At 40.8% G+C, this 24,003-nt stretch overlaps 1 protein-coding gene across 4 annotated transcripts in view; it reads right to left on the bottom strand.

Moving 5' to 3' along the window:
• Positions 1-3,028: 3,028 nt before the first annotated feature.
• The window catches only part of PDE4B (phosphodiesterase 4B), a 528,080-nt gene continuing 507,105 nt past the window's right edge, over positions 3,029-24,003 (bottom strand). For 3 of the 4 annotated variants that reach the window (XM_043575198.1, XM_043575197.1, XM_043575199.1), the window contains 9 exons: positions 21,540-21,633; positions 15,308-15,486; positions 13,946-14,044; positions 13,646-13,810; positions 11,718-11,817; positions 9,438-9,592; positions 9,204-9,326; positions 8,317-8,499; positions 3,029-5,348 (listed from right to left, as the gene is read on the bottom strand). In XM_043575198.1, coding sequence (XP_043431133.1) covers positions 4,983-5,348; positions 8,317-8,499; positions 9,204-9,326; positions 9,438-9,592; positions 11,718-11,817; positions 13,646-13,810; positions 13,946-14,044; positions 15,308-15,486; positions 21,540-21,633 — 1,464 coding nt within the window. In that variant the 3' untranslated portion in view covers positions 3,029-4,982. Of the gene's footprint in view, positions 5,349-8,316; positions 8,500-9,203; positions 9,327-9,437; positions 9,593-11,717; positions 11,818-13,645; positions 13,811-13,945; positions 14,045-15,307; positions 15,487-21,539; positions 21,634-22,251; positions 22,823-24,003 lie in introns of those variants that run through there. The other variant, XM_043575200.1, reaches the window with a different exon arrangement.

The raw sequence follows: 24,003 nt of genomic DNA, 5'->3' as shown, positions 1-24,003 counted from the left end.
GGAAATTTAACAGGGAATAAGCTCCAGCTTTTGACTTCATTGAGTTACAGTCTTTTGGAAAAGAGAAAAACTTGACTTTAGTAGCATTAGGTTTTCATGATTATAACATTTCAGATTTTTATGTATATCAACTCATGTAATTCTTGCATAACCCACTATAATCTAGGTATTATTCTTTATTTTATAGACGATAAAGCTAAGGCATGGGAGGGTTAAGTGACTTGCTCAAGGTTACACAGCTAATTACACAGGTAAAGCACAGGATGTTCTAGGAGCTTCTGCATTCCAAGAGTCCTTATTCCAACCTTAGGGATCAAAGAAGCTTCCTGTAGGAGGGCACCTGATGTGAATCTTGAAGAATGTGGGAGATAACCAGCTTGATGAATCCTTTTTAAGGGGTACAGGATGCATTAATGTTGGGTTTATAAAGGGAATTTGCTAGCCTTCCTGCCTTACCTTGATTTCACGGGTTTTAAGGCTCATGATCATTGATTTGATCAATAACTAAGACATGCACTCAGAGAAGTAGCAATGGAATGGTGGGAAAGTCCTGGAATTATTACCCCCCACCTGACAAATGAATAATCCCCATTTTACTGAAACCCAGAGAATAGGTGACTTGTCTAAGATTGTGTGGCTAGTAAATGGAGGAGTTAGGATTTAAACCCAGGCCACTTGCCTCCAGAATCCATGAAATAAACCACCCTTTTTCACTTGAACTCCATTAGGCTTCCTTCAGTGGACTGAGAATTTCCATGACTTCCAACACATGTCACAATAAGCCTGTGGGAGAATACCAAGGGAAGGCCACGCTGTGGAACTCTGACAGTTTCTGACTCTATATATTGGCCTACACATTTTGGTAAGTACTAAGGTATCACCCTCAGCCTTGGCAAAGATGCCATAGTAATTTCTGCTTCGCAGTTGCTCCCTGCAATCAGGAACACTGATATGCCATCATAGATAAGAGAATGGTTACATTTATTATCTATGTTCTAGAACCAGATGATTAACTTTCTTTTAGATTTATCTTCATTGTGGTTTTCCTGAGAACATAATTATGATTTTGTGTTCCGCACGGCAGATGGTGAGCAACATAGCCGACTGCAAGCTCCTGGAACGTAAAGCTCTGTGTTACTCATCTCTGATGCCTGGTCTCATCTATGTACCTGACCTGGCATCTGGCCATGGTGGATGCACAGTATCTGAAGATAGTTGCAGTCAAAGAAAGTTGCTATGGCCTGGATGTTTGTGTCTGCCCCTCCCCCCAAATTTATCTGTTGAAATCCTAACTCCCAAAGATGATGGTATTAGGAGGTGAGGACTTTGGGAGGTGCTTAAGTCATGAGGGTGGGGCCCATGGATGGGATTAGTGCCCTTATGATAATAAAAGGGTCCAGAGAGATCTGTAGCCCTCTCTATCAAGTGAGGACACAGCAAGAAGGTAGCGGCTATGATGCAGGAAGGGGGCCCTTCCCAGAACCTAACTATGCTGGCACCTTGATCTTGGACCAGCCTCCAGAACTGTGAGAAATAAACTTCTGTTGTTCATCCACCCAGTCTGTGGTGCTTTATTATAGCACCTTGAACAGACTCACAAAAAGCTTTAGCCACAAGCATGGCCCTCTCTTCAGGAGCAGTGGCTCTCTACTTAGATTGCATATTATGATTACCTGGGAGAATCAGAAAAATCTGGTGCCCAAGCTGTACTCAAGACCAGTTCAAACAGAATCTGGGAGTGTGGGTGAGGCCCAAACATTAATAGTAAAAAAAAAAAAAAAAAAAAAAAAAGTATTCCCCAAGTAATTCTCATTTACAGCAAGGATTAAAACCCATTTCTCTGTAGAAAACATGCCTGTGCATATTTATAAATATTTATAGCTATAAACATTATAAAAGTCACACCTGTGACTATGCTAACCTATTCACTTTGTCACTTAATCTGTAAGAGCTCAGAGATGATGGCGATGGAATCAGAAATCAGGGATGGTAGCTAAATGCTATGCACATTAGCTCTGCAACCTGGCAGACTGGTTCTGCAATGTTGCGTGTCTTGTCTTTGTAAATAAATTCACTAATTTCAGGTTATTGAGTGGAATGCTTCTAGACAGATCCATTTACTTGTTCACAAGCCAGTTCCCTGTGGTTAAAATATTATGCGTTATCCACTGATTCCTATTTGTGGCCTTCCTTACCATACACACACACACACACACACACACTTCTTAGGATAAATTTTTTTAATGTTTATTTATTTTTGAAAGATGGGTGGGGGCATGACAAGGGGAGGGGCAGAGAGAGAAGGAGACACAGAATCCGAAGCAGGCTCCAGGCTCTGAGCTGTTAGCACAGAGCTGGACACAGGGCTTAACCCACAAGCCATGAGATCATGACCTAAGCCGAAGTCAGACGCTTAACCAACTGAGCCACCCAGGCATCCCAGGGTAAAATTTTTTTAAAGCTGATTTTAAAATTTCAACAAAGTGTTTACGTATTTTTGCCTATGCTATTTATATAGCTCTTTCCATAAAGAAAAACATAACCATATGACCAATAGGAGACTCCATGAATGGTCAAAAAGACCACTGAGAGTCAACCAGTACTCTGTCAATGGTGCTTGAAGATGACTCTTTGGACCTCAGATTCTTCGTCAAATGAATCAGTGGGACCATCTGATGACATGAAGCTAATGTTCTCTGGTTCCATGATTCATTTTTCTGGAGGACCCAGCCAAGCTGGAGAGTCCCTTTATTCATCTAGTGGATTAAACTCTTCAGATTCTTAAAGTGGTTTTGTTTGTTTTCTTTACCACCTCCCTTCCCGCATCATTGAGCTGCATGGATATTTGCTAAGAAAACGTGAAACGTTCCAAGCTAGGGGACTTTTTGGACACAGATTCTGAAACTTCAGTTGCGGGGTTGGCCAGGCAAAGTAGTTGGTTTTCTTCGTGGGGTATGGTGGGAGAGAAGAGAAAAAAAGATCTGCTTTTAATAGGTCAGAACTAACCACAAAATAATTGGGCCTATAGTCTAATCTAATCATGCTTTTGTTTATTCACTTTCATATAAAAGTCTCTTACGAATGCATTTGAGCACAATATATAATAATAATAATACTATTATAACATACATTGTGAGAAACTTTTGAAAACAATAAAATGTCCACCTGAAATAATGCAGTGTTCATAGACATACAAACCCATCGGTCATGCACGTTTGTGCCATTTCTTTAACTAGTGAGTTACAATGCTGAACTGAAAGCATGAAATATATTTTACACACGGAGACTGAAGTCAGTATGAGGCCGAACAAGTGTTATCGGAAGCTTCACATTTGCATAATTTACTACATCAGTTCACATTTTATTATAAAATTCACATTGTTTTATTGTGTTTTTTTTGTAATTAATGGGAACATGACATTCCTGCTTAATGGCAGGCAAGAGGCTTTCAAAGTCAGTAGTTTGGGAACACTCAGAAGAACCACCTGCGAGCAAATGTAGTGTTACTGTTTAAACCAAAGCCACAATTATAGTAGAACCCAGTTATAACCCAATTCATGCATACACAGATTTGGATAGAACATGGGTGAAAACTACATCCCATTGCCCCCTACCCCTATCAAACTATACAAAAGTAAAAGCTCAGTATAAACCATTTAGTATCTAATGTGAGAATCCTGTTTCCAAAACTGGTTCACAAAGGGGTTGTGCAGTATTAGCAACTCAGATGGGGAAGAGGGCAGACCTTCTGAATAAAAGCCCACGAATGTCCTCACTGGGGAAGGGGTCGTATGTCTCTCTTAAGCGATGTCCAGGTTATATAATACACAATACAAAAACGTGACAAGAAAAGTCGCAACTCTTAGGCAGAGTTTTCTACACAAATGTAACACCACCATTGGCAGGCAATGTTAGATATATAAATTAATAACTTACAAAACATTACATTATATACATTAAGTAATAAATATACTGTTATAAACAGAAATGGAGGTGTTAGCGCAGAAGGCAGTGCAAGAGAAAGACGGCAGCATCCAATTGAAAACAGGGTAACTGGGTGGAGACTAATGGGGGGAGGGGATAGGATGGGGACCGTGCAGCACCCAGCGGCCCAGGGGTTCAGGACACAACATGGTGCGCTGCCTAATGGAGCTGAATTTTACACAGACTGTTACTGTGAACAACACAATTACCCTTTCCTACCTCTTAGTTTGCTCACTTTATTCTGTTTGCAGCACAAGAAGTGAAGTTCTAAGAGGAGAAAAAATACTGCTGTAAGCAGGCAAACAGAGATAAGTTATACGGGCAACCGTCAAGCTGGATGGGACAATAAGGGAAGGAAGTAGAATGTGGTTAGAAGCGTGTCCTTTCTATTTGCAAAAGTAACTGTAGGAAAGTGAAAGATATTGCCCAAGAAAGAAGGAAGACCATTTGCTTTCCTTTTTTTTTTTTTTTTCCCAGAAAGAGTCAAAAAAGTTTATGTCCACTTTGAACGCTTATCTGTGTAGAAGTTGATACTAAACCCTAGGTATTCAACAGGCATTTTAAAGACGTGAAAATGTTTTACAAAAAAGGCACACAGGTTGGCAGACAAGGGGACAGGTGAGCAGATTTATAAATGAAGTTATTAATCAGTCAGTTCAGTCACTAGAGGGGACAGATTCCCAAAACTTAGTGCAGAAAAATCTCTCAGTTTTGTGTCTTCTATTTTCAAGCCATTTACTCAGGATCTGATCTTGGCCTCCAGTACCAGATAAAGCTTCAGCTCTCCACTAAGCTTGCAGGCAAGGCAAGTCAGCCGTGGAATTTTCTGAACTGCTATCTGCTTCATGGTCTCGCATTCTGGCTCCAAACTCAAGTAACTGGGAAGGCCACATGGCCCTTGTCCCGTGCAGGCCCAGGCCCCCGTGATGGGCTGGCCCTACCATACAGCTGGCATGCTTGTCAAAGGTGGAATGTTCATCTCCACACGGAGAAGGCAATTATGTGTCGATAGGGGACTTGTCTTCTGTCACAATGTCTACATCAGTCCCTCCTAGTGAATCCCTATGTTCAGGATCAATCACGCAAAGTGTCTTTGTGCTGCTGAAATAGTCGTGACCCTCTCCCTCTTTTTCAGGGCCTTCGGAATCCTCCTCTTCAAGGGTCAGTTCAAATTGAAACTTCTCCATCAGACCCTGACAGTCTCTGTTCTGCTCGTCCAGTGGTGGGGAGGGACTCTGCGGTATCATGCTCTGATACCAGTTTCTATTATCTTCTAACGTGTCCAGAATGTCCTGGGCATCAGGCTGCACCAGATCTGCCCAGGTCTCCCAGAGTGGATGGACAATGTAGTCAATGAAACCAACCTGGAAGAAAATAAAGTTACACCCCAGTTATTGTGATGGACTCTTGAAAACCTAACAAACTATCCTGGTTTCTAGGTAAAGAAAGAGCCACAACAACCCAAGGGGGATCAATAATAATGGATTCTGTATTTCAGTATATACTACATGATACACCCTCCCCTGGATCTAATATCCAAGTTATCGCTCTTAAGTCCACAGAGGAAGTACTGTTACCCGCAGTTTACAAAGGAGGAAACTAACACTCATTGAGATGAAATATCTTGTCAGAGATCACAGAGCCTGGAGGAGCTGGAACTTAGCTTAAGCAGTGGAGCTGGAACTTAGGCCCAGTTTTGTCTGATCCCAGAGCCTGTGTTCGTCTCACTATAACTGACTACTTTTCCTTTCACGTGTGCCAGATAAGAAGTCTGGATGTAACCCTGACTGGGAATGACTTTGTCACTACTTGGATTCTGTGAGTCATTCCACAAAGAAGGAAGCTCCAGGTCTAATGAGTTCTGACTCGACATTCTTTTCCTGATAAATTTAAAATATGCCGCTATTCCAAAAGGAAGGGGAGACAGCCCCTGACTACTCTGAAATTTCTCAGAGTGGAAGGCTCTTGTTTGTAGACGAGTATGGTAAAACATCTGAAGATACTTCAAGACCCTAAACAAACAAAGATCCCCTCTGTGGACAAGTCTGCAATTGTCTTAGATCCCACAGGGTATAGTCACTTCCATCAGGAGAAAGGAGGGAAAATAAAAACAATTAAGCAGTTCCTTTGCTAGTGTTCCTGTGAATAAATATGAGGCTATGGCTCTGTTATGGTTTACACAGGGGCTATGCATCCTGCATGAGCTGGCTCAGTGGCCTTATGCTGACCTCTCCATTGTCGGACAAACAGGAAACACTGGGGGTGGGGGCAGGTTGTGAGAAAGAATAGGCACAAGTTGAATGAGGGAATGGAATTCCCCTGTCCTGGTCTGGGGAACTGGAGAGATGTTGGGTCCAGATTCCGAGGTAAATGAGCAAGAGCAACTTCTACGTGCCCATGGGACATGATATAGCTATCTTTCCACACTACTGGAAACCTTTCCTTTAACAGCATTCTGTTTTTTGGTAAATCATCTCATAGATCAAAGTTCCTATGTGACTCTTTTGTATCTATATGTACCTATTATTTATATCTATCAACTTTTATCTATCTATCTATCTATCTATCTACCTATCTATCATTATCTATCATCTATCTATCGACCTATCTCCTCCTTCTCCCTGGTGCTTCCCTAATCTTAACACAACTCACACCAAAGTTGGGATATCTCTGATCTGCATTAGTTACGTGAACTTGTGTGCAGATGATTCAGTTATTTCTCTTGCTTCCACTCACTCCCTTTTCCTCCCTTTTACTTCATTATTTGTATTTAATGAATTTTAGAGACTATTTTCAAGGTGTTTTCCAGGGACCTGAAAAAATAAGCTCAAGGCAATGGAGAAAATGGAATCAGCTAAATGCAGTGCGGTCATTTCCTTTCTTCATTTGTTTTGCTTCTGCTAAATGATTGGCACTTTTTTTGAAAGCTAGCTTCTAGCCACTTATTTCCTAGGCCCTGGGTCAGAGAGAGCTCTACAAATCCTAAGAGCACCTAGTCAAGGGCTTTATTGCCAGACTACTCAGACAATGCTTGCTAGAGCTCATCTGCGGGAAACACCAGAGTGGGCCTTGATGTCATGGCAACAGGGAGACTTGTCTACAGTGATGGAGAGTAAAGAGCTCTGGGTGGAGGGTAGCTGGGTCACTAAAGAGCTGGTGAAATGAGCCAGGGGACAGCTTCTCCACCTGATACACTGGGAAAATAGCTGCTCTATCTCACAAAGCTGTTTGGAGGTTCAAATAGGGCCACGTAGGGGGAAATGTGTAGAAAATCACATAGAACACCATAAAAATATAAAACACCACTGTTGATAATAAACAGGCATTATTTTAGTTAATTAATTCATTATTCTAATTAAGGCTTTAGGGGATTTGAATTGGCCCTGATAAGTTAATATTACCGTGCATTTTTAGAGTATATTAGCCTTTTAGAGCACGTTCACAGATATTAAACTCATTTGATTGGGTTTCTTTAAGAAACAGCAAAATAATAATTACAAGGGAACTCTGCATCGATATTACAAGTATGTGTAAATTGGGGGGTGGCAGGTAGTGGAGAAAGAGGATACACACTAACAAAAAGCCCTCCTAATGTTTTTGTGATAAAGACCTTGAATAGCCTATAGACCTATTCTCAATCATGACTACCTTGCTCAGGTCATTTGTTGCTCTGTAAAACACAACATTTCAGCAGGTCCTGAAGCCTTTGTGGGGATATCGATACTTCTAGTGCTATATACTCTGCAGCTAGAGGTATCTGAGGTATTTCTGCATCCTCTAGACTCCAGCATATTGTCCCTATTCCTCAGCACATAGGGAATCTGTAGCTCTAGACATGATCAGAAGATGTCAACATGTTCTCAGATGTGGAGAAGCAACCTTGGAAGGGGACACAGGACAGGGCGTCGACTGTGAGGTGGAGGAGGTGTGTGGAATGAAATCCACACTTGGCAGTGCACTTGATTATGGAGGGGCAGCAGATCCAGGGTGGGGGAAGCAAGGATGAAGGGTAGAGCTCTTGGATAAGGATAGGGGTAAGAGAAATCTGGAGAGATGGGTGTGGGGAGGTAGTAGCTCTGAGTAGCTCTGAGTTCAGGTCATAGACAACTCCCTAAACTGCTTGAGGATACACAGACCACACTTTGACGGGTTTCTGAGGACTGCTTTGTATCCACCCTGTGAAACTGAGTATAATGGAGAAGGCAAATGAGTCACGAGTAAAATGGAACTAAATGGGTAGTTGCTTCCTTATAGCTTCAGGAATTTGATAGAACCTTCCAGTTCTACAATCTGCAGAGCTCACAGAAACTTCGAAAATTGCATATTAGATACCTGGGATTTTTCCACAGAAGCTGTGTGCTTATCACACATTGGGCTAATCTCCATTCCCCTCTCCCGCTCTTTGTCTCCCTGCTGGAAGAACTCCTCCATGATGCGGTCTGTCCACTGCCGATATAATTCCAAGGACTTGGTGGGGTTGCTTAGGTCTGCACAGTGTACCATGTTGCGAAGGACCTGAAATCATCAAGTTTTAGAAATCCTGGAAAATCAGGTGTAAATACTACCAGAACATCTCGTTCCTCTTGTACTAGTACACTTGGTACCCAACCCAAGAACACTGTAGTTGCCTTATAATTGTGGTGAGTACACCAAAAAAGCAGTCCTACAATGGTGCTGGCCAGACTTGGTTATTTACCATCACAGGAGTCCCGAAAGGGAAAATGTGTGTCTTCTCAGACTGATAGTCATTGAATGTAAAAACTGGAAGGGACATTAGAGGTCAAATGCTGCCATCATTTCCCTTCCCCAGTTTGGAAAAAATGCGAAGAATTACTCAAAAGTAGATGTCTTCATATTTTCCACTTGTGGAAAGAGACCAGCTGATGGCAGTTTGTATAATCAAAACAGACCTAACAATCTTCAAGTCAATGGGATTTATATCCAAACACGAGCTTTTGGGCCCAGCAGTCACGTATCCCCTATTACAAATGAATTTTGCCATTTATTTTTAGAACTAAGAAATTCAATAAATAGCGTTATGTTTTTCTTCATAATTAGAGGATACGCTTGAATGTCCATTTTCCTTGTTCTTAAAGTAAGTCCAAGTTGCAATAATAACCAGATATGCGACTAACTGAACTGACGTTTGGTTTCATTTTTTAATTGTTTAATTTAGTTTGGTTTGGCTTTGTGTTAAATCAAAGGCTTTCATCAAATACCTGTATACGATCCGTGTAGTTGTCCAGGAGAAGAACACCTGAACTTGTAACTTTCTTTGTTTCCACCATTGTTTTCAGGTCTGCCAGCAGGCTCATATGTTTGGACATATCAGTTGCTAACACCTAGGGTAGAAATAAAATGAAACTCTCAATAAATTCAGTTCATTGAAGAGAATGGAGTTTCTTGTCCTTGGCAGGGAAAAGTAAGTGAGGGATGTAGAAAGGAAGTCTTACCATGTCGATAACCATTTTCCTGAGTGTCTGGCGTTGCTTCTTGGTGAGATTCTGGAAGATATCACAGTGTTCTTCTTGCAGCAGTTTGAAACCCACGGCAAGGTGATGGTTTTCCAACACAGATTCATCATTATACATCAAAGCAAGTTCTGAATCTAATAAACAAGGAAAAAGGATGACTTAAGAACAAAGGGGTATAATTCCAATGTTGGCATTACTTCAGTGTGAAATCAGATTTAGTTTTCTCCAAATGTTAGGAACCAAGATTCACATGTCATTTCTCATCAGAGACACAGTTTCCTCCTCCAAAAGGTAGTAGCCCGTTCCCAAGCAAATCATGCTTGTCATAGATACTGGTGCGTAAGCTTTCTCTTTGACTAAAATTCATGGTATTTTAAAATTCTTTTTCTCCTTCTTCACTCCAGATGAAGAATTCAACATTAGGTAAGGGCATGTTTTATCTCAGTTTGTAGTTTCCTTTATGTCTTCACACACTTTTTTGCTTTGGAAAAGAATAAACTGAAAATGCTACTAAACTTTATCAAATGCATTAGGATTTTCAAACTATCTCACTTTCTTATAGGTTCCCCAGTTCTGTCAATTGTGAGTTTTTGATTTTCAAAGATGTTAATAGTGTGAGTGTGGAATTTTGTTTTATCCAAATAATTTAGCTTTTTTGGAACTTTCTACAAACATGGTAACAAAACATTAATAATTTTTAAGAACAATTTTGATGTCAGATTTTCTGTCCTCTGGCCCTATATCTCAGAAATGGCAAGATCTGCATACCTAAACTACAGCTTCCAGCCTGCCTTTCATGCAGAAGAGTCATAGACATCTTTCATTAGGCAGAGACCTGGTCTGCACTGGAGAATATGGTCAACAAATTCTGAAAGGAACATTTTCTCTTAATAAAGAATAATAGCCAAGTGATGGCAATAGGTTCCTAATTGCAGATGTGGTCACTCATATACCATTGCTTTAACTGTGTGCTTTGCCTTACAGTCTCAGAATGGACGGTAGGATATATGAGGTCATTTTAGCATTTCTGCCCTGTTCACCCTGTGATCAATCCCAGATCTGCAAACTGGCTTTGTGGGCTCTAGTGTTGTAGGTGGCTGTAACAGAAAGACCACTTTTCTGTGTGAAGCTAACTGGCCCGTATATGGTTTGATTTGTGACACCACATTATGCCAGCTGATACAATCCAGCAGCCAAGTAGTTGCCCAAAGTTTATATTCTTTCAGTAGAAGAACAAGGTTAAATAAGGAATCTACCCTACACCTAGATTATCCAGATATTCTGATAAAGTAGGACAGAAACTCTTACATGGTAAGTAGCTCAAACATTCCTATAAAACCATCAACACTTGATGTTAATTATGACCACAACTAGATAACCAATATTCTCAGAAGAAAAAGTACTTGCATTTTTAGCATTTAGAAACAGTGCGCTAGCTGAGAAAATTCATGGATTTTATTTTATTTTTTAAGATTTATTTATTTTGAGAGAGGGTTCAAGCATGAGCAGGGGAGGGGCAGAGACAGAGGGAGAGAGAATCCCAAGCATGCACTGCACTGTCAGCACAGAGCCCTACGTGGGGCTCGATCTCATGAACCATGAGATCATGACCTGAGCTGAAATCAAGAGTTGGACACTTAACCGACCAATCCACCCAAGTGCCCCAAATTTCATGGATTTTCACTGCCATGGATACTAAGTATTTGCAGCATGACAAAAGCACTGAGTACAGCTTGAGGTCCTAAGGCTGGACCAGCCTTAAATGTCACTGGGGTCATCTTCACTACTACAAACCAAGCATTCCAGTGCTTCCTTTTAGTTTTATTTCTGTTTAGAGGTTCCCATGCTCAGACACAATATTTGGGCCTGCTTCCTCAGTAGAGAGGGACGCTAGTGGGTCACCATATTCTATGTGAGAGCCCTGCATAACACTGAAAATCATTATCACATTATCCCCAAGCCTTTCCTTGTCCTTACTGAATAATTCCACATCTGTTACTCTTTCCTCACGTATTGTATTTTCCAAATGTTGAGTACTTTTTATGGCTCCCCTCTGACCCTTTCCAAGTTCTCCACACAGCTCAAAAATTGTGTTGCCGGACTGGACACAGTACCCAGGAAAGGTCTGACTGGCTTGAGTGGAATGGAGGATTACCTCATTATTACCCTTATTGTCATCCATAATGAAAACATTAGGGGGAAAAATGAAGCAATGAATCATACAATCATCTCAAGTGACTATTCTAGTAGTGAACTCACTTGTGTTGATGAGAAACTGGTTGGAGACTCCAGGGTGATCAACATCATGGATAGCAGCTGCAAAAATGGCGGCCAGAATTTCCAAATCTGTGAAGACAGCCTGCAGAGCGAAACGAGCACATTTAACTCCGTATCCCATTGGCCTGTATCCTGCTTATTCAGCTTCATATTAAAGTATGCATTTCACTCTTGCTGGGAGAAGGACTCTCTGCTGATTTATGTAAGGTCTCAATACATTAAATAAATGTAGATTCTATCCATCATCATGTGAAAGGAAAAATGGCTGAAGCCCATACCCACATCAAGCCTGTAGGAAGGCCTTAGCACCATGCTTCAGATGGGGTCTGATGTTTGTTTCTTGGATAAGTGGTAGGGCAGAATGGTGCTTATGTAACACAAGCACACAGAAGTCAAAGAAGCAAGTCAGACTGGCTCTGCTCTGACATATAACAACCTTCATGTTTTCAGGCTCAGTAACTTACAGAAGAAAGGCTAAATTCTAAACTCATAAGATTGGCAATAAGTTATTTCCCAAAGCTAAATTTGTAGTGAGATCAGATGCTTTCATATGTTCACTCATTCTTCCATCCGTTCCTTCGATTCTTATCCAGTAATTGTTTACTACGGGCAAGATCTGAGAACATTTTAAGAAGTAAAACTGAATGCCCCACTGCTCTACTCCTTCATGCCATGTTTTGAAGCCTCCTCCGCCCTGACTTGTACACAATAATTTAAACCTACTATTTGTGCAGGTATATATTCCTTCTGACTAAATGGTCTTGCTCTGGCTGAAATATCTTTCCTCATCCTCTGTGATTACTTAAATCTTCTGATCCTGCAAATGCCAGCTCAGCTTCCACCTCTTCCATGAAGACTAATTGCTCAAAGACCCACTGAGCTCTTCCTTCTCTAAACATGTGTGGTCCCTGTGGTCAATTTCTGGCTACACAATAGGTATCCTATCAATAACAGTGGGTAGTTGATAAACCGTGTTGGCCCACTCTATAATCTTATAATTTATATAGAACATAAAAATAATACTGGTTCTCTCCTTTAGGGGATAAAACAATCTTAGCTCTATGTCACTTCCCCAAGTTTTCTTGGATTTCTTTTCTCAGGAAATATGGAACCCAAGCAATAGACTTGTAGTCAGTTTAATCTTTCTTGACCTTCCAAACCGAATCTGTCAAGGTAGGTAGGGCTGGACAGGGGTTGGCAAGTCCCCTCCTGCATTGAGCCTGCACAGTTTAGAGGTATCTGACTACCATTGCTGTTTGTCAAGGAAGATCATGGCCTGCTAGGCACATTGCTGCTAATGTTGGGGTATGAAAATGCATTAATCTACGAAGAAAGGAGCCACAGCCACTGTCTAGCAAGATGTCTAGCAAAAGGGAACACTGGTTCAGCATTATTAAATCCTTACTTCTAGATATTCAGTTACTTTTTCTTCAAAAAGCTCATAGAATTGCCTTTATGAATTCTTAGGAGGATAAGTCTGTGGATGCTTATACCTAACAGGAACAAGGTAGGACATTTTATATTATGTTTCTGTGTTATCTCTCACAGTGCTTGGGCTGGTGTGGGCAATTCAGATCAGTACATGCATATTGGGGATATACTACATACTAGATGATGAACTGGACACTTATCAGATACTGGAGATACAATAAAAAATAAAGCACCCTGTTAATTGCTTAACAATTAAATAATTTTTCAGTTGTGAGAGATGTAAAGAGAGGGTTATGCTGATATTGGGAAGCAGAGTAGAAATGCCTTTCGTTGTTATTAGTAACCCAATTAATAGATGTTATACATAATAAAGAACCAGTTCAAGCAGGTGCAATTATTTCTGTAAATATATTACATGTTGGATAGCTTGTATTTTAAAGAGGATGGACAGTTATGCAAAACAGATCACAACTACTCACATCTAATGCTGGCGTAGAAAGAAGAACATGGGTTGACTGGGCTACATCAGCAGCATGTAGGCTGTTATGATACGCCACATCAGAATGGTAATGGTCTTCTAAAGTCATCATGTAGGTTACAAATGTATCAGATGAGATTTTGAATGTCTTTAGGAGGTCTCTTTCCTATGTAGTAAAATGGATTAGAAAATAAATAAGTGGATGTCCAAAAATGAAGAAAAGTCAAAGTAAACTGGGATGGAAAAAAAATTATTAAGAGCCATCTAATTGAATAAGCAATACTCTCTCCTTTTTACTCACCTGGAATATGGCATACATGATGCATGTGAGGGGCCTATTGTGTGAATATCCAGCCACATTGAAGATGTTAAGGCCCCATTTGTTCAGATCTTCCAGCTCCTATAATCAAAATTAGAGGAATTTAGGAATAAGTACCGTTTTATCAGCATATGTCATTATTTTTATTTAGTTTTTGAACAATGGTTGGCTAAGTCTTTAGAGTGTCTATTTAGAGTATTCTAGTTGCATGAAGATTTGAAGATGGAATGGCCTAGGAGGTTGGGTGCCCTCTACATTTTAGTTACATGTTTCTGTATATTTTTTCAGAAAAAGGACAGTGTGTGTCTAATTTACAGATTTAGTTGTTGACCTGTTTTTGCCACATCAGTCCTCAACCAAGCTGTATTCAGAGGTAGCTGCAAGTGGCTAGAAGTCCCTCTGGCTCCATTTCCCTGTCTCTCCTCTTCACTGATCATTGGCCCATTGTGTAACAGCTAAAAAACGATCTCAGGGGAACTGCTTTGCCCTTTGGTTATTATCACAAAGGGCCAGGTACAGGAGAGTCAGCGGCTAGAATGTGCAGAAGTTAACCCGGCTTTAATGTAAAAGGTCATGAAAAACGCCAACCATGGATTATTCCATTTTAGAGCTCTTGGGCTACACATAGACCTGGGAGAAACATTATTCAGTCCTGTGTTGTGGGATTATTCCAAGATTATGATTAAAGGAGTAATTTATTCCATTCTGAATTCTTGCCCGGAATAAGGGATCCAGGCTCTCCCTAGGGGCTTGCCCCAATGTGAGATCAACCTTGCTGTAATGGTATCTCTCAGAAAGTCTCACTGAATGTCTGTTTGCTCACAGCAAGGTCATCACCTAGTGTCACAAGGCCAAGATGAGCTTGGGGTCACCTTAGGCGCCCCACTGGGGGACGGGTGAATTCTTTCTGTGCCTTCCTCCACAGTGGGGTTTGGGCTCTGAGTCAGTGCTATCAATCTTTCTCATTTCTTCTCTGGCTCTACCAATCAGTGCAGATTCTTCAACTAGTCCTTGGCATATAGTCCTGGATCGGTCCTCTGGGACGATTCAATCCTGTCTGCGGCCTCCCTACAGATTCTCCCTGTGTGTCTTAGGTAGGATTCTCATTCATGAGGAACTTCCATTTACAAATCCAGCTCAGAATTAAAAAAATAAAAGGTCCTTTGTTGTAGAAAAAGGGTCTTGAATTAGGTGCCCAGTAATGGACAAAGAGGCCACACCAGCCTTCTTATCACCCAATTTAATAACAAAGCCAACATGATCACTGCTATTTTCTAGTAGATAGTTTTGGGCAGCCGCCTGCTGGAGAGCAGAGAACTACATACACCCCCAGCTCATGCATACCTTGGCCAGATGATCTTCATTTTCTGTGTTGACTCCAAAGCGTGAGATGCTTGTATTGTTTAAGCTTGAACTGTGCATCAGTTTTTTCACTCCGCTTATCTGCGTCATGAGCTGTTGCTTTTTCTTTTTCTCTCTGTCCTTCTGGGTGGGTGATGGAATCTCCACATCATTCTGCTTGTCTGCAACAAAGGGAAACAGTTTTCAGCCCACGTGTGCCAATGAGAACCCACTGCAATATGCGAAATAACTTCTAATGTCCTGTAATGGATTTTACATCTTATAAAGGACTGCCATACATTATCTCACTTGATCTCCAGGACAATCCGTCCGGTGGATGGGGAAAATAGGAGAATTTTTTCCTCCATTTTATTGCTAAGAAATAAATTGAGCAGTGGCGGAGGCAGGACTCAATCCCATACCTTCTATTTGTAGTGTAATTTAGAATTATACTTCTATATTTTCAAGGGAGGTCATCAATATTTATATGTCAATTTTTTAAGTAAATAACTTACATGTTTGTATAATAGAAAAGGTTCATGCAGCCAAACTCAGGTGCCTAAAAACTTTATGTTCTGCTCATTTGATCATATTTGTATTAATTTTTTTAATTTAAAAAACCCACACAACTTTAACTGGATATGACATCATTTCAGTGTAGATGAGCAGTATATAAGTGAGGTAAACAAATGGTTTATAATCTTCAAATAAATACGTTAAACATTGGCTTATTACACCACCATTTGAGGTTTAGAGGAAAACTATATCAGTTTTATTTCATGCTTTATTTGTATTCGTTCTACTAATTAATAATAAACAATGCCTCTCGTTTATAACAGACATTAGATTTATTAAAATATTGATGCTTGTTAAATATTTATGCTGACCTCATTTAATCATTAAAAAAAAATTCTGCTACAACAAGGTAATAGCAGAGGAAGGATTAGCGACGAAAACATCTACCTTCCTATAGAGGTTCTTTCCTCTATTTCATGCTATTAAAAGTATCAGCAACCGAATATTCCATTGCACTTCACAGGGGCGTTTGTCCTGAGTACTCCCAAAAAATGCACAAATTCTTTCAGGCCACAGGGATGCTCGTGTGTGCACTGAGGCAGTAATTTATTAAATTGCTTCAACAGCTACTTCATTGAACTAAATGACACCCTGTGGCTGAAAGAGTTAATGCAGCTTTCCCAAGGTCCTGCATCCATCTCTGCTTGTTACAGTAAAAATGAGGACAAAGACAACTTCTCTATTTGAAAATGACATGGTTCCAGATGGCATGCTGGGACCCAGACTATTTGCTTTCAACTCTTGCAAGATGATGGCATAGTCACATGTTTTCCCCAGAGTCCTCTGCCTGCTTCCAGGGCCCCGTGGACAACTCATCAAAGCAAAGCAAGCACAGGGAGGCAGAAGCAGTGCCATGGACACATCAACACCGGGAGCAGAGGTATTCTCTGTCCCTAGTGTCCCCTTATTATCTTCAGGTGCCAGAAGCTCCTAGACTCATCTGTCTATGACTTTGGCCTAGGCAAGAATTTTAGTGGTCATTTCAGTTGGTTTAGGGGTTTCCAACCTGGTTCAGCATCAGAAGCACCCAGGGAACTTTAGAAAAATATGAGCCCCACCCAGTCCTACTGAATTAGTATTTTTAAAAAGGCTTCCTAAGTGACACTGACGATCAGAGCCAGGTTTGGGAACCAATAATAATCCCACACCCTCACTTTTCAGATGAAGTCAGCAATCTGCCCAAGCTCAAAGGGCAATTTATTCAACAGATATTTATTTTGCAATTACTCAGTTCCAGACACAGTGACTTAATAGCATACATGGAACCCAGGCCCTGAGGTTCCTGTTACAAATTTCTTTCTGGTCTCACAATCTCTGGCAAAAAACCCACTATATATCATATTATTCTTTAAAAAAAATTTTTTTTCAACGTTTATTTATTTTGGGCACAGAGAGAGACAGAGCATGAACGGGGGAAGGGCAGAGAGAGAGGGAGACACAGAATCAGAAACAGGCTCTGAGCCATCAGCCCAGAGCCCGACGCGGGGCGTGAACTCACGGACCGCGAGACCGTGACCTGGCTGAAGTCGGACGCTTAACCGACTGCGCCACCCAGGCGCCCCTATATCATATTATTCTTGACATTACTTTTCTCTCTGTCACTTCACTCCTAATAATTACTACTTCTTGTAGAACGAAAAGCCACAATAGCCCGTGCCTTTCCCGACGACAGTGCTTTGCCATTCCTCATGTCTGATTAAAGAGACTGTTAGATTCCCCTATGCTGCTGTAGATGTAAAAAGCTCTAGTGGGACCAGCAGCTTTCCCCTGTGTTAACTAAAGATTCCTTGCAGCAGCCAGTAATTGAGCTGAACCACTACTGTGTCTGGACCATTAAAATAAAGAAGAAAGTCATTATTCACAGATAGCACCAAGTTGACACTAATGGGTATTTCCCTGTACAGGCACTGGGACAACTGACAGGCTTCCCTATTCCTATTCTGAATTCCTCTGTTAAAAGCTTAGCCGGTGTAATGTAGAAATAACCTGAAACACAGACTTAAAGAATCGCCATAAACACAGTGAATTTACACTTACAGAACAGTTAAAATACAGTGGAGAAATAGCAGATAAGCATAAAACAAATAAAAAAAAAACAACAGATGCAAAAAATGGTCATGTCAAAACTCTGCTAATGGCATAACTGGAGGTGTTTTTCTTATTAGAGCACAGCATTTAATCATGCAAAATTTCTAAATTCTTTTCCTTGCATTGTTGAAATTCCATGTTCTACTCTTTGAGACACAGTAGGGGATTTAAAAGAATGACTTTTCTCTGTTTGTAAAAATATTTACTAAATTATAATATCATATCTAGATATCTTGCTTTACCTATGCTTCCTCCCTGTAGGTCCTGCTTCACTTCCTCTCACTTCTCCAAGCAACCTGGAGCTCATGATCCTATAAGCATCAGTAAGTGCCTGGTTGGTAAATGGACTTTTGCTGCCTTCCAACTCCTCCATCTAGACACCATCCTTTAGATGGAAACAGCACAAGTTTCACAGACCACTGGAGTAAGGGATCCCCTCCTTCCCAGATGATGCATTTTAACATTCAAGGACTCTTACTGTAATAATGCTCTTTAATTTTAAAGCGCTAAGGTCTTCTCATATTTTCCTAAGATGGTTGCCGTGCTCTGATAAGACCCGCTTATATTACTTGGAACTGTTAATAAACATATTTTATTTTTTAGGTCCAACAATCTTGATTCCTACAGACTTTTCTCCAAAAGAATATACCTATTATGTAAATGCCCTTAAATGTGATGGTCTGAGTTCCTAACAGCCTTCTTTCCTAGTTAAAGCAGTGACAGGGTATTTAGGTCTGGGAGTCAAGAGGGCAAAGCCTTAGCTCTGGCTCAGGAACAGAATAGCCAGGTAATCTTGACTAGGTTCCTTTGCCCTTCTGAGCCCGCTTTCTCTCTAGTAAAATGGGGGAATTGGACGACAAGGCCATGAGGGTCTTTTGCGGATCTGACAGTTTACAAAGAAAGATGCATTCATGCTTCTTCTCCAGGGACATTCACCCACAAGACAGGATTCAGAGTTCCATGTCTTGCATTTGCAGTTTGGAAGCAAGTCTGGTTTGTTTGTTTGCTTTTCGGGATTGTCAAATTGCAAGCCTACAGTCTATTACAGAGAATCCAGACTGCCAGGTATGTCTTAACAAAACTGAAAGACTCAGTCTGTAGCACAGTCCTGGAATGGTAGAGTTGGAAGGGATCTGGATGCCATCTATTCCAGTGCTCCCATTGTAAGATGAGGCAAATAATGTATCTTTGTTTATATAACTGATTTTTTTTCTACCTATATTTTCCCAAGAATATTTAAAATTTTAATCTGTCTGGTCTGTTTGATCAGGTCTACTTTGAGCGCACGCACACACACACACACACACACACACCTTCCTAAGGCTGAGTCTATAAGAATTGAGATTCTAACACCTTCCCCAACAACTTGTTCTTGATAATTTAATTTTTTGGACTAATGAGAAGCCAAAAATTGGTTTTCCTCAACAGATGTGCCAAATGGCAAATGAAATATTCAAGAGAGAGTTGACCTTTGCCTGTTCTTGAGACACACAATGTTGATCCTGAGAGCTCATCTTTAATATCTTATCAGCTTTCTCACTTAATAGCCTACGATGATAAGAAAGATTAGTATGCTAAACAATTCTTGCCTTCCTTGGCAAGCTGATGGTGAAAGGGACTACAAGTGTAAGACAGCTGCCTCTGCACAGTCTCGGATGACAAAGGGCTCATGCCGCCTTACTCCAGTCCTGAGAGTCTCTTCTGGGAAGACAGATAAGCCCTGGCATTCTATTTTTTTTTTGAAGTTTTTTAATGTTTATTTATTTTTGGGAGAGAGGGAGACAGAGACAGAGCGTGAGCGGGGGAGGGACAGAGAGAGAGGGAGACACAGACACAGAATCCGAAGCAGGCTGCAGCCTCTGAGCTGTCAGCACAGAGACAGACCGACACAGGGCTCGAACTCACAAACCATGAGATCATGACTTGAGCCGAAGTCGGATGCTTAACCAACTGAGCCACCCAGGCACCCCAGCTTTGGCATTTTAAAATGCAATGTTTATGAGCACAAAAATGAGTTCTTGCACTAATCAAGATTTTCTTCTTCTCTCCCATAGTCATTAACCTGGAGAATTGGTTTTCCTCAACGTACAGTCCCTGTACGACTGTAATTGGGTGTTGCACAGAGCAGAGCACATTTGAAATGGACAGTGGAGGATGACTGTCTTCAAAGGAATGAAGGGGGTTAATGCATAAGAAAAGGATCAGTATATATAACTGAACTTTGTGTTCAGTTAGATGCTAGGTCTCCTTGGAGCTGGGATATATGAAAATTCTTCTCCTTTGTTCCTTGACCAAAGTGCTGTAACTGCAGCTGGAGAGAACCAGGTGCCGAAGGCACCCACATACTGGAAACAGTTGGAAAAGCACTTGTTAATTGTGCCTCTGCCTGTCCGCTGCAGAGCACTGCCTTGAGCTCTGCACTGGGCTGATCAGAGATTGATTGGCTGACAGCAGAAACTGCTCTGGCATTAGAGAAACAGGACTGGGTTTTTTTGTTTCTGTTTTTTTTTTTTTTTTTTTAAAATAAAACCAGAAGAGGTGTGTGTTTCCATGAGGCCCCAAAGCAAATGTTCATGGATTTAATGATGTGTAGCTATGCCAAAAAGAAGTGAGGTGTGATGTTCAGCTGTAAGAATGGGTCATTTCCCTGCATAGTGGAGTTCGGTAAAGGAGCATAATTCAGCAGTATTTGAAAGTCAACAGAATCAGAATCTAGATGCTACCCATTTACCTTGAAGGACAGATTCGCCTATCCCACATATCTTTATTAAAGAAAAAAATAATCCAAATACGGTCACTATATCACTATACAATAGAATGGCTTTAAACATGAGCTCAGAAATCCCTAGTATCACACAGGATGCCTGACAGTAGTTGAGGATCTTTGATGCAAATCTTTTCTGTCAGTGTCATGAGTTAAATACCAGCAATGTGACAACAGAGCACAATAGATCAAACATCAGATTGGGAAGATAAGGATGCAGCTTGCAGAAAGCCAAATCTTTCAGAGATGTGAACATTCTTTTCTTCCCATTTATCTTTATGAAATAACTCAGCAAAGCAACAGTCAAATTATTTCCAAAGCTTATTCCTCTGGGCCAAATCACCACACAGTTATTCTCCAACCACATCTCTTACAAACCACCTAAGAGGAAGTCTTTTGCTCAAAGCCCACTTATAGGCAGAATTTAAAGAATACCATGTCAAAAGAGCCAATAGGGTGGCCCCTCAGATTTAGATGACTGAACACCCGCCCCCACCCTACCTTTCAGATGTCTTGGCCATGATGGAAGGGGGTGGGTGGATAAGGGGTGACCTGAGGTTCACAGAAATACAATTAGCCTATAATAACCTTCTGTCTTTGATGGGTATTTTCAATCTTTTCTTCTCTTTGTAACATCTTTCTGCTAGTTTTTTTTAACCTTAAATGTTGTCCTTAGTTCTTACTGAAAATGGCTTTTTCTGTAACTTCACCCCATTCCAGACTCACACAGGGATGTCACTGATGGGTTGCAGAGATTAATACTGAAAAATCTCAATTATGAAACAGGTTTCCCAGTTAATATCTTACCTAAGAAAGTATTTGAAATGTATTCAGAAACCTGGTTCCCTGATCGGCTCATCTCTGAGAGGTGTGTCAGCTCCCGGTTCAGCATTCTCTTGAACTGTATGTGAAGAAGAAAAATGTGTTAACCACCTAAAAAAATAGCAAATGATCACTTCAGATATTTTCAACTTTACTAAGAACCAAGAGATTGGAGGAGCAGGTATTATTAAATAAATGATACTGTTTCTGCAAAGTACAAAGCCTCCTTAATGTGAAATTATTCCAACGTCACCTTAGGGAAAAGAGGTTTTCTTAAGATTTGTTAGAATTAACATCTGATTTCTTTTGAAGACGCAAATGTAGGAAAAGGGATTTTAATAGAAGTCATGATAATTTCACTTGAAAATGTAACAACTTTTAAAATATATTTATTGGAAATTAACTCGAAAATACCATGTGAGAGGAGATATATGTAAAAAGTTTAGGAGAAAACTGAGGAAAAAAAGATGCATCCTTTACAAACAGAGCTGCATAAAGAGAATAGAATTAAAATACAGCACAGTCTATTTACATACAATGTAATATAACATGCTGTTATTTTACACTAAGCAGCCTCAGTGGGCTCAGTGACAACACAAATGAAATCATTACAGATGTTTGCTACTTCACAGAAAGCGTACAGATGTAAATGTTTCACATTCTATCAAAGACACATAACAGAATCAAATTAACCCACCTTGATGTAACCCCAAGATACAGATAACAAATAGTTTGCCTCAGGCATTTTGGAAAGCTCTCCTCGCCACAATCCACAAATCCCTTGGAAAGAATTCACTGTTCTGAGAGAGCAGTCCCGAGAAAGGATGGGGAAAGCCTTGCAGGTTCAGTGGTAAAATAATCAAAGCTTATAAAAGACAAAGTCTCCAAAATTTAGGGCATTTCCTAATCCAAACAAAGCCCATCTTCACACTCCATTCTTACAAGAAGCCTACGCTCGCTGCTTCTTTCCTGGCAGAGAGAGTAATGAAATCAGGAATTGCACGAAGGAGCAAGAGCCTGTCTAAATGTATTCAGCTGGCTGGTTTGCAGCCCTTATGAATTATGAATAGTCCTGGTGGCCGAAGGGGTTTCCACTCTAGATTAGTCCTGCTCAGCTGAACTCTGCAAGGAAGGAGCAATTCTTCTTTCCTGTGGGGTTGCCAGACTGGGAAACACAGCCATCTTTTAAAAAGGAGAAGATTAAAATGGAGGAAGCCCCATGAATATTTAAGTAAATCCGAAGTCCCTACCCTCCCCCATTTCAACTAGGTGTTCTTAACCCTCTCTCCACTGCAGAGACCGCCCTCTCTGCACTCAGCCACTCTAACGTTTTCAAAGTGATCGTGCATTGGATTCATTTACTTCCTAAACATTTTTTTAAAACTGAGAACAGGTTAGAACTGTGGCTGTCTTCAGACTAGGCTTTCAGAACACAAGTACTTTTTTAAAAGCTAGCTTTTTGGAGGATTTTTTGCACACCAACAGTGTGTGCCGATGTATTTAGCCTTCTTTCACAATCAAACAAATAGGAATAGAATTAACGCACTTCATTTAAAAAATCATTTGCAGAATGCCATTTTCTCCACTGCATCAGCTCACTAATATGCATATTAGATTGCATTCGACAAATGAATTAAACACATTTCACCTTTTCAATCTAGGATCTGGAATGTGTTAGGAAACGTAAGCTATCATTTGCTGCAGGCATGGTGAATTTTTTTGGGTTATGAATGACTATGCTGTTTTGGTATTTTAGTGCTAAACATCTTTTAATTCATGTTAGAAATATCTAGGAGTTAAATTAATTTTCATTTCATTCTAGCAATCTAGGACATGTTGAGAAAGTCATTCCCTTCCTGTAGACTCTCTCAATCTCTCTCTCTCCTTCCCTCCCTCCCTCCTCCTCCCCCTTTCCCGTGTCAGCATTAGACAGCACAGGCTAGAGGAAAGTCTAAGACCAGAGCCTTAATGCAGTGAGCTTCCCAGGCCCATCCCACCCCCCTTCTTCTCCCTCCTCTCTGTTACCCCACCCTTGGACTCCCAGAAGTTCAAGTACAGCATGTTAAAGCAATAGCAAAGCACCATGGCAACAGCCCCCACACGCAATTGGCTCTCTTTCCTGTGAGGCATTCTCCTTTCAAATGAGCATCCTGCACCAACAATGGCTTCACTTCAAGCATCCAAGCCCCTGTCATGCCACTGCCTGTGCCCAGGAGACCCAGCCTTTCTAGCTGAAGGCAACGCAGCTTAGCATTGTTGCCTCCCGGCCCACCGCACTCCGCTTTGTCCTCAAAGAGGTTCTGGGGAGCCCTGCTTGCGAATGTGTGTTTTCCCACGATACAATATGTTAGTAACAATAACCAGGGATCCCTGGGTCAATGGTCTCAGCCAGTGTATTTTAGCTACTGAACCTCTATGCAATTTTGAACGCCAGGTGAATTGTGTAAGT

The sequence above is a fragment of the Prionailurus bengalensis genome, chromosome C1 (genome assembly GCF_016509475.1).
Source record: "Prionailurus bengalensis isolate Pbe53 chromosome C1, Fcat_Pben_1.1_paternal_pri, whole genome shotgun sequence".
NCBI classification, from domain to species: Eukaryota; Metazoa; Chordata; class Mammalia; order Carnivora; family Felidae; genus Prionailurus; species Prionailurus bengalensis.
The sequence above is the reverse complement of the archived record's forward strand: the minus strand, read 5'-3'. Positions and strand labels throughout refer to the sequence as shown.